The 9,876-nt window shown below is 34.7% G+C and overlaps 2 protein-coding genes across 2 annotated transcripts; one reads left to right on the forward strand and one right to left on the reverse strand.

The window, feature by feature from the left end:
• Positions 1 to 1,405: 1,405 nt before the first annotated feature.
• Positions 1,406 to 2,025, reverse strand: LOC106362679. The gene is made up of 2 exons (XM_013802546.2): positions 1,877 to 2,025; positions 1,406 to 1,661 (listed from the first exon to the last, which is right to left on the reverse strand). The coding sequence occupies exons 1-2, from the start codon at positions 2,023 to 2,025 to the stop codon at positions 1,406 to 1,408; spliced, it is 405 nt and encodes a 134-aa protein (XP_013658000.2).
• Positions 2,026 to 6,762: 4,737 nt separating this feature from the next.
• Positions 6,763 to 9,337, forward strand: BNAA01G22150D (protein RICE SALT SENSITIVE 3). The gene is made up of 7 exons (XM_013891802.3): positions 6,763 to 7,040; positions 7,205 to 7,255; positions 7,349 to 7,534; positions 8,075 to 8,180; positions 8,374 to 8,415; positions 8,528 to 8,584; positions 8,673 to 9,337. Exons 1-7 carry the CDS (start codon positions 6,904 to 6,906, stop codon positions 9,216 to 9,218), a joined length of 1,125 nt encoding a protein of 374 aa, XP_013747256.1. The 5' UTR covers positions 6,763 to 6,903; the 3' UTR covers positions 9,219 to 9,337.
• Positions 9,338 to 9,876: the final 539 nt, after the last annotated feature.

The raw sequence follows: 9,876 nt of genomic DNA on the forward strand, positions 1-9,876 counted from the left end.
TTGACAAGAAAAATTGATACATTGCATCTACTTGAAATTGGAATATTGTTGGATGAATAATGAATGAAATCTTGTGCATGTAAAGACATTTTTCTTTACTTTCTTTTCATAGCTTAGTTAATGTACACACTAATCATTTGTTGCATTTAAAATCATAATATTCTATAATATATATGGATCACGCTATTGTAGAAACTAAAACATGATTTAAACTCAGGATAACTTGGCACAAAATAATGGTTTCTCACTTACATATATGTAAATATAGATGAAATAAATTAGTGTACAAAAGAATCAAAGAAAGACGTACAGTTTCCGTTAGCCCACTGAGCTGAAAATAAATGAAAAGAAGAGATCCCAAACTTTATTTCATAGGATTTAAAATTAAATCAGTTTGACAGTTTTTTGTCAGAAGGAACACTTATTCAATGAAAGTAAACATTAACTTACATATGATTTACAGGTAAATAGACAGTTTCTCATTTTGCGTAAAACCCAATAATGATGAATACTCTTTATGTATCATTTTAATTGTCCTTCTATGTTTATACACACAGATTAAGAAAACATATGATTTTGTATATTTCCGAAATAAAAACACAATTACCTATACACCTAACCATATTTCAACAAATAGAAAAATAAAGTGGCGAATCTTATTAATAAATTTTATATTGAAACTCTAAAACGACACTTCTTTTGAAACGATAATTTTTTCATACAACAACTAAATCGAAACTGAGGGAATATGTAACTTCTACATTTTAGTGAGAATTAATGGTATCATATTCATGTACTTTACAGAAATTGATATACTTGGTATAGATTTGTATATAGGTATCATATTCATGTACCTTACCGAAATTGATATACTTGGTATAATATCTGGTCCGAGCTAAGAGTAGATTTGTATATATTCAACTTATAAGGTTTTGGTAGTTTACATGATGGTAAATCAATTTGTTTATGCATGTACCAAACTAAAATATTTATGTAATTTGGTTTTTATGGAAATCAAAGACATTTAGATCCAAGAGTAAGAACACACGAATCTTTATTGCTTAAAAAACTTAACTTAAAACTTAAGCTCACAAACACAAACTCAAAAGTTATGCTACATCATAGCATCTCTTTATGTAACACACATTGTTTCCTAAACATCTTTAAGATAACATTAGGATAAACATCTTTAAAATAACATTAAATCTTTTACTAATCCTAAACTCACTAGGAAACTTATATCCTAAGTTATCTCAAGCTTAAGTCAACATTCTCCCCCCTTAATCTTGAGAACATCATTTGACACATCTTGAATCCCAACAAGACTTCTCATCTTTTTCAACTTGATCCTTCCGAGAGGCTTTGTGAGCATGTCCGACGTTTGCCTTATCCCCACTACATGTTCTTAGGTTACTAGTCCATCTTCAAAACATTCTCTTATGAAATGAAACCTTGAACGAATGTGCTTACTACGACCATGAAACACCGGGTTTTTAGTCAATGCAATGGCTGACTTTTTATCAATGCGTATGACCGCCTTTTTCTGACTCTCCTTCCGTGATATCTTTAAGTAGATCTTGCAACCAGATAGCTTGTTTTGCTGTCTCTGTAGCTGCCATGAACTCCGCTTCACACGAAGGTAATGCGAGGATCTCTTGTTTCTGTGAACACCAGGTGATTGGACAGCCATTCAGTAGAAAATGTGCCATGTTGTACTCTTGCCATCATCCGGATCAGAGTTATAACTGCTCTCGCTATACCCTACAAGCTCTTTTTTCCATTGTTTCTGTAATAAAGTCCGAGAGAACATGTTTCAAAGCAGCCCCATGACTAGCTTTAGAAACGTTGCATGTATCGACTAAGCACGCCTACGAACTGGGCGAGATCCAGCCGAGTATGGATCAAATACTGCAAGCATCCTATGTTCCTTTGAAACTCCTTATGGTTGACTGCTTCCTCTTTGGGTGATCTAGAGAGCTTTAGTCCCGGGTCCACTGGTACATGGACCGCATTACACTCTCCCATCTATGATTCTTCAAGTATCATCATCGTGTACGCCTCTTGTTTTAGGGTCACTCCATCTTCAAGTTGTAGAACCTCAATTCCAAGATAATAATTAAGCTTTTCAAGATCATTCATCTCAAATTTTGTTACCATCTCCTCCTTAAATTCTCGTATATCTTCTAGGTTTGTTCCCATAATGAGAAAGTCATCTATGTAGACTGCGACAAAAATAAGTGACTTCTTTGTTCATCTATGAAACAGCGGGTGTTCTTTAGAACACCTTGTGAGGTCAAGCTCCTTAAGAACCCGATTAAGCTTGATGTTCCAAGCGCTTAGGACTTGTTTCAGACCATAAAGAGCTTTATGCAACTTATATACCTTGCTTGCACTTTCTTTCACCTTAAAACCTTCTTGTCGTGATACAAAAGTTTCTTCTCTGAGTTCACCATGGAGGAATGCGGTTTTCATATCGAGATGGTGTATCTCCCCCCCCCCCCCCCCCCATTCGATGCAGCCAGAGCAATGAGTACTCGTACAGTTTCAATTCTCGCAACAGGAGCAATCAACTCCATTACGCTGGACGTAGCCTTTTCCTTCGAGTCTAGCTTGGTATTTTCTTAGACTCCAATCGGCGTTGCGTTTGATCTTGAAAACCCACTTCAATCCGATTTCCTTGCAGCCATCAGGAAGATCGACGAGTGTCCAAGTTTCATTCTTCTTTATCGATGTTATCTCTTCTTCACACGCATCTCTCCATACTTTCTCTTCTTTAGCCTCATTCCAATCCCATGGGTCTTCATTAATCATAAGAAGAATCTGATCTATGTCTTCCAGCTCAGAAAGGAAAACATAATCTTCCAAATAGGACGGTCTTGTGCTCTGCCTAGTTGATCTTCTCAAGATCGGTTCATCTGTTTCTTCGATGTCCTCTGTCTCACTAGCTTCTTGTTCTTCTTCTTCATCATGGTCATCAATGCAATTATCGTTTTCGCCTTTATCACTTTCTTCTTTCTCATTATGAACACTAAAAGTAATCATTCTTGGTTCACATGTTTCTTCTTGTGTAGTTGTGCTCCACTTCCAGCCTCTACTTTTGTCGAAAAATACATTCTGACTTATCACCACCTTACGCTTTGTGGGATCATAAAGTCGATATGCCTTATTTCCCGGTTTGATCCTTAGATGTATCAAAGTCCGTGATCTATCATCTAGTTTTCTGAGATGTGGTGAGTCGTTCTTTGCATAGCATATGCATCCGAAGATCCATAGGTGCTCAACATTAGGTTTTTTCTTCTTTGGACATACATTCGTACGGACTTTGTATCTTCAAGGTTCTCGTTGCGATTTTGTTGATCACATAGGTTAAGTGTCGCACTACTTCTCCCCATAAATAACTTGGAACGTCCATATGTTTCATAATGCTTCTAGTCATTTCCATTAGAGTTCGATTGCGTCTCTGCACAACTCCATTTTTCTGTGGCGAGTAGGGAGCTGTTAGATGGCGTTTGATACCAGGATCATCACAGAAGAATAGAAACTCTTGAACATAACTCTCCACCTTTATCAGTTTGAAAAGTTTTGATGTTGCTTCCTATTTATTGTTCCACAAGTTTCTTAAACACTTTAAACTTCTCGAAGGCTTCTCCTTTCTCTTGCAACAAAATTGTCTACATCTAGCGTGTGTGATCATCAATCAACAGAAACACATATCGTTTTCTAGCTGATGTTTAGGGTGTTATTGGTCCGCAAAGGTCTCCATGAATGAGCTCAAGAGCATGACTCGTGTGGTATTGGGTTTCTTTGGGAAAATTTTGTCTTTTTTGCTTACCCAACAGACATGATGCACAAGTTTCATTCTCAATAGACATATTAGGTAAGCCACTCACGATCTTTTTATTCATCATAGTCCTCATGGTTTCTACCCCAACATGTCTGAGTCTTGCGTGCCAAGTAACAGAATCACCAAGTTTTGCGAGTAGAAAACATCTTGTGTCATTAATGTCTACAGTTACCTTGTACAAATGATCTTTGGCCTGATTTCTTTCACCAATAGGTTTCCGTCTTGATTGTACAGTGTGAGAGAATTTTCTTTCATTCTAAGATTGCACCCAGACTCTGTAGCTTGACCTAAGATGATGATATTATTCTTTAAATCCGGTATGAAGTAGACATCAGCCAGAACTTTTCGCTTACCATCCTTGCATATGAACATAATTGATCCCTTTCCTTTGATGTCTATTCGAGAATCATCTACAAACCTCACCTTTCCTGTGATCTTCTCGTCAAGTTTGCAAAAATAACGCCGATTTCCACACATATGATTACTTGCACCATTGTCTAAGTACCATATGTTATCTCTATCAGTATGATTCTTGAACTTGCTTGGCTGTACCTTCTCTTCGTTGAGGTACACGACCTCATTTATCATCAGATCCTCTGCTTCATGTGTACTTTCATCTTCATTCTCTTGTATTTCTTGCAATTTAAGTAACCGGTCTGGACAATTTTACGCATAATGACCAGTTTTATCGCATCGATAACATATTACTCCTGATGTGTCTCTTCCATCCTTCCAGTCTCTTTGGTTAATCCACCGTCCACACCCCCTTCCTCTGTTGGCATATCGTCCACCTCGTCCTCTTCCTCTTTTATAGCTCTCTTGAGTGGGTTGAGAATCCATGTTAGCGTATATAAGCTTTCCTTGATCATCTTGTTGATCTTCTTCTTGAATTCTTTCTTCTTATGCTTTCATTCTACCAACGATGTCTTCAAAGGTTTTGGTATTGAGATTTAGAACATGTTATAGAGCTGCTATAATGTGAATGTATTTCTTTCTTGGGAGACTACTGGAAAACTTCTTCACAAGTTTGGGCTCCTCTATGTTTTCTCCCAAAGAAGATGATTTTAACGACATCTCCGAGAGCTTTGCGGAGAAATCATCAATGGTGTATGTATCCTTCATCTTCAAGCGGCTAAAATCCTCCATTAACATCTGTAACCTAGCTTCTAGAACTCTATCAGCTCCCACATGTCTTGCTTTGATTGATTCCCATACTTCCTCTGGGGTATCAAGATTACCAACCTGTAGAATGAGGGCTTCTATAATGGATTGGAACAAAAGTGCTCGAGCCATGTCGTTTTTATCTCCATCATCAACTCCCGGCTCGATTGTCTCCCACACTTTATGCACCTTGGGTGCTACTTTCATATGCATGCTACATACCGTATAGTTTGTGGTAGTGAGCATTGGATATTTAATGGTCGATGAACCACTCTCCCTTGGTTGGTTGATCGTCGCGACCAAATCCTTGTCTCCCATGCTTTTTTTTTCTCAAAAACTTCAATCTTCTTCTCTCGAATTTTTAAGATTTCAATAGAAAGTTCTGATACCAATTATTGAAATCAAAGACACTTATATCCAAGAGTAATAACACACAAATCTTTATTGCTTAAGGAACTTAACTCAAAACTTAATCTTACAAACTCAAACTCATAAGTTATGCTACATCATATCATCTCTTTATATAACACATATTGTTTCCTAAAATCATTAGGATAAACATCTTTAAGATAACACTAAATCTTTTACTAATCCTAAACTCATTAGGAAACTTATATCCTAAGTTATCTCAAGCTGGTCAACAGTTTTTGATAGGATAAAGAATATATGAAGATCGACAAAATGGGCTTTTATGTATCAAATGATACCAATACTACATTGTACATGTTGTTTGCTTGATTCTTTTGTTAAAGATGCACACACATAAATATGGAAACTATGATTGGTTATACTATTTCAGCTTTACTCACTAGAGAAAAACTTCAACTTCTACTACACCACCACTGTATGTTAGAGCACTTCCATCGTGGATATGAAGAAGTGGGGAATCTCAAAATATTTAAACATTTAAAAAGGAAAATCAAATGCAAAACTAGCCAAAAGTATCTTAATCGAGAACTTTTCTAAACTTCTCCAAAACTCCATTTGCTTGCTTGTCTGTTTTTCATTGGTGCTATATTTTCCTTTAAATTTAAATTGTAGTTATTTAATAAATAATAATAATATATTAGTCAGATATTCACTTTAAAAATTCAACCGATAAGGTTGCTCAAAGATATCAAACCTTCGTTTTTAATAGTGGATAAGTTACATAAGAAAATTTGAATATAACAATTTTTATTGTACTATTTAACAATCTTAAATTAAATAGTATATATACAAATAAACGTGATTTATGTTTTGACATAAATTATTAAATTTGTATATTGATATATATATGTATTTAATTACAAACACCTAATTTATCATTTACCTAGAACTAAAATTGAGTTTAAGTTTGTATATTATACTAAATACTAATTTAATAGGAATAAGAGTGTTACTTAAGTAAAATTTAATCTGTAAAGATGCTTACAAATCTTATTTATTAATCTTATGGTGTAAGTTTTTTTGTTTGGTTAAAGGGTAGAACATGTACTGCAAAACCATTAAAATGAACTGCAACTTGTAAAGAAGTGATATATCTAAGGAATCGGGTCTGAATACAGTTTTACAAGCGTCAGAATATTATGTGGCTTTTACTTGAAATTTAAAAAAAAAAGTAAAGAAAACAAGAATAAGATGACGTTGGGTAAATGGGCTAAACACGACCAGAAGCCAAATGGGTAAATAATTTAATTTCTTATTACCTCTATCGAAACTTTAATAAATAATAACAAAAAGATGTTTTGGGGGATGGATCTATCATCTATAAGCTTATTATATAAAGAAGGATAGATGGTGAGGGTTTTCTACCTTCTTCTATCTAAAGAAAGTCTTTACACACAAAAAGAGTCTTTGCACACCAAACAAAACAGAAAAGAAAGAACCCAAAGAAAAACTTAGAAAATTCAGATTAAATGGAAGAACATCTGAATTCATTACCTGTGACTCATCTTCTTCAACACACTCTAAGAAGCTTATGCATACACGAGAATTCCCAATGGGTTTATGCTGTTTTTTGGAGGATCTTGCCCAGAAATTATCCTCCCCCCAAGTAAGCTTATGATTAAACTTTAAAACTCCTTTTTCTTTTACATTTTTATTTGGCTTTCTTGTAATTCTTTTCCTTTGCTAGCTTTTCTTCTGTAGTTTTGTATTTGTATTTTTTTAATTTGAATGATGAATATGTTCTGATCATTTGGTGCTGTTCACAAGTAGATGGGATGGTCAAGGATCTTATGATAGATCAAGAGGGAACAGGAGAAACTGGTACTAGTTAAACCACGTATACAATCTATTACAGATATAACGATTTCTTAAGTGTATATAATTAATAATAAGGTTGTATATTATTTATTGCAGGATCTTGGTTTGGGAAGATGGGTTTTGCAACTTTGCAGCTTCTGCCGCGGAAGTTAACTCCGGTGAATGTAGCGGCGGTGGTGACAGCTCTACGGCTTACGGAAATAGTGATTATCAGCAATATCAAGGGCTTCAGCCTGAGTTGTTCTTCAAGATGTCCCATGAAATCTACAATTATGGAGAAGGGTATGTGAGGATAATATATTTTTTTTTCTCAGCAGAAGTTAATTATAAGATTTGTTACGAAAATAGATCCTTTTCCTCAATTTTCCTTTTCATATAGTACTATCTCTTTTTGGTTTAGAGTTTTTCGTAAACAGTTTTTTTTTGGACCTGGGTCCATACTATTTTAATACCTATTTTTCTAACTCTGTTTAAATCCCCCAAATTTTAGCAACAACAAAAAAACTCAGTTTAAATCCATATGTATGTATATGTAACTAAGTTGGTTTAAAAAAGTTAAATGGGTCAACAAAGTTCTTCTCTATAACTACTTACAAGTCTTCGGGATTTAATCTTTTTATTCAAAGTTTATGGGTCAAAGTTTGATCGAAAAGTTGCTGAGAGGGGGGTATTTAATCATTTTCTGGCAAAGGGAGTATATTTTTTTTTGTCAACCAAGGGAGTATTTATTTAATCATTGTCAACTTAAAGTATTATTCTAATAATTGTTAATTAATTTAATTATTCTCTCTAATGATTGAAGTTTTATCAAATTTTGTGCAGGTTGATAGGAAAAGTAGCTGCAGATCACAGTCACAAGTGGATTTACAAAGAACCTAATGACCAAGAGATTAACTTCTTATCTGCTTGGCACAATTCTGCTGACTCAGTAAGCATATGCTGATATACTGACACTTTTATCTACATCTTTTTATATATGCATGGCCTTTATATGCATACACATGCATAATCGGCTTAGAAGAAGAAAAAAGTATCCATACATCTGAAAGTTACAAATTATACACAGAGATTTATACTGCATTGTATTAACCACATACTAATTAAAATTTCTAATTGTGCAGTACCCTAGGACATGGGAAGCTCAGTTTCAATCTGGCATCAAGGTATATTTCTAATTTACTACATCAACACACATACAAACTTCCATATATAATTAATGCATGATCATACCTTTAAGTATTCAGTTAAGCATATTTACATGAAAATGTTATGCAGACAATTGCCTTGATTTCGGTTCGAGAAGGTGTTGTCCAGCTAGGATCTGTTCACAAGGTTTCCCTCTCTATATACATTATACTTTTTATTTATGTTTATATAGACAGGACAATTTACATACTTCATTTTTTTTAATAAATTAAAGGTGGTTGAAGATTTGAGCAATGTTGTGATGCTAAGGAAAAAGCTGAGCTATATAGAAAGCATCCCTGGAGTACTTCTTCCTCATCCTTCTTCTTCTGGTTACCCTTTCATCAACGCTTCTCCTTCTGACACGTGGCATTTCCCCGGAATAGCTCCTCCTCAGTCGCAGACTGAGCATCACCAACAGCATTTCTACCATTCTGACCACAACCACCGCTTCTTGATGAGCAACCACCACCAGCCGCAAGCGATGAAGATAACGCCGTCGATGAGTAGCCTCGAGGCTCTTCTCTCGAAGCTTCCGTCTGTTGTACCTCCGGCGACGCAGCCGGGGTACTTTCCATTTCACCACAGTGCTAAGGAAGAAATGAGTCAAGAAGATCCAAACGATGCGTTTAGGTCTCAACGTAGGGACTTGGTTGGTGAGGGCAGTAATAGTAAGAACAATAATCATTACAATAGTAATGATAGTTATAACAATAATTGCAGCGATAATAATTACGATAGAGAGAACAAGATCGGTGGGATTCTTGGTCAGGATTATTGAGTGTAATAAATTTGTTTGTTCGTATAAATTGTACTAAGATTTTCGTAGTCTGACATTTTATAATTCTAAGATTTTATTACTTTTCTCTTGATTGGCAAAATAAATAAATATTTCTCTTATAACTTTGTATGTCTGTCTGTCTTGTTTCTAACGTAGTACGTTGATTTCGACTGTACTTGTGTAAAATTGTTGCAGAATCCATGTCCTGAATAAATATTACGTTTCTACTGGAAAATAAAATAATAAAAAACAGAGATCCCTACAATAAATATTATTTTCGAGCAATGGAATTTCCAATGTTCTGCTTCTTTAGGCATGTTTTGGTCAAGATTCTTGACTCAAGAACTCACGGAATTATTTTGTAGTTAGCACAACAGTTTGGAAAATCGCTTTGCCTGTTAGTTTTGAAGTGAGCAAATATTTAGATAAATATATATATATATATAATCTGATTGGATTTCTTAAATCATGTAGAATGCATAAACTCTTTCTAAAACCGATTAGAACTGTAAGTTATACATACATAACTTTTAAATTCTAGATAATCATATATACACACATAATGCAACAAAAAAAGGTAATATGGATCTCTTTAATTTTGTTTTGTTTAGCTACAACAAATGCAAGAAATGAAACCTATTATTCGTTTGATGGATGT

Source organism: Brassica napus, chromosome A1 (genome assembly GCF_020379485.1).
Source record: "Brassica napus cultivar Da-Ae chromosome A1, Da-Ae, whole genome shotgun sequence".
NCBI lineage: Eukaryota > Viridiplantae > Streptophyta > Magnoliopsida > Brassicales > Brassicaceae > Brassica > Brassica napus.

What these genes read in the sequence shown, in the direction of transcription:
- LOC106362679 (XM_013802546.2), bottom strand. Translation starts at nt 2,025, where the DNA reads ATGGGAGAGTGTAATGCGGTCCATGTACCAGTGGACCCGGGACTAAAG. An exon ending in ACTCGGCTGGATCTCGCCCA is followed by an intron (nt 1,662 to 1,876) that starts GTTCGTAGGCGT and finishes TGGTGTTCACAG; the next exon opens with AAACAAGAGATCCTCGCATT.
- BNAA01G22150D (XM_013891802.3), top strand. Translation starts at nt 6,904, where the DNA reads ATGGAAGAACATCTGAATTCATTACCTGTGACTCATCTTCTTCAACAC. An exon ending in AGAAATTATCCTCCCCCCAA is followed by an intron (nt 7,041 to 7,204) that starts GTAAGCTTATGA and finishes GTTCACAAGTAG; the next exon opens with ATGGGATGGTCAAGGATCTT. An exon ending in ATCTACAATTATGGAGAAGG is followed by an intron (nt 7,535 to 8,074) that starts GTATGTGAGGAT and finishes AATTTTGTGCAG; the next exon opens with GTTGATAGGAAAAGTAGCTG.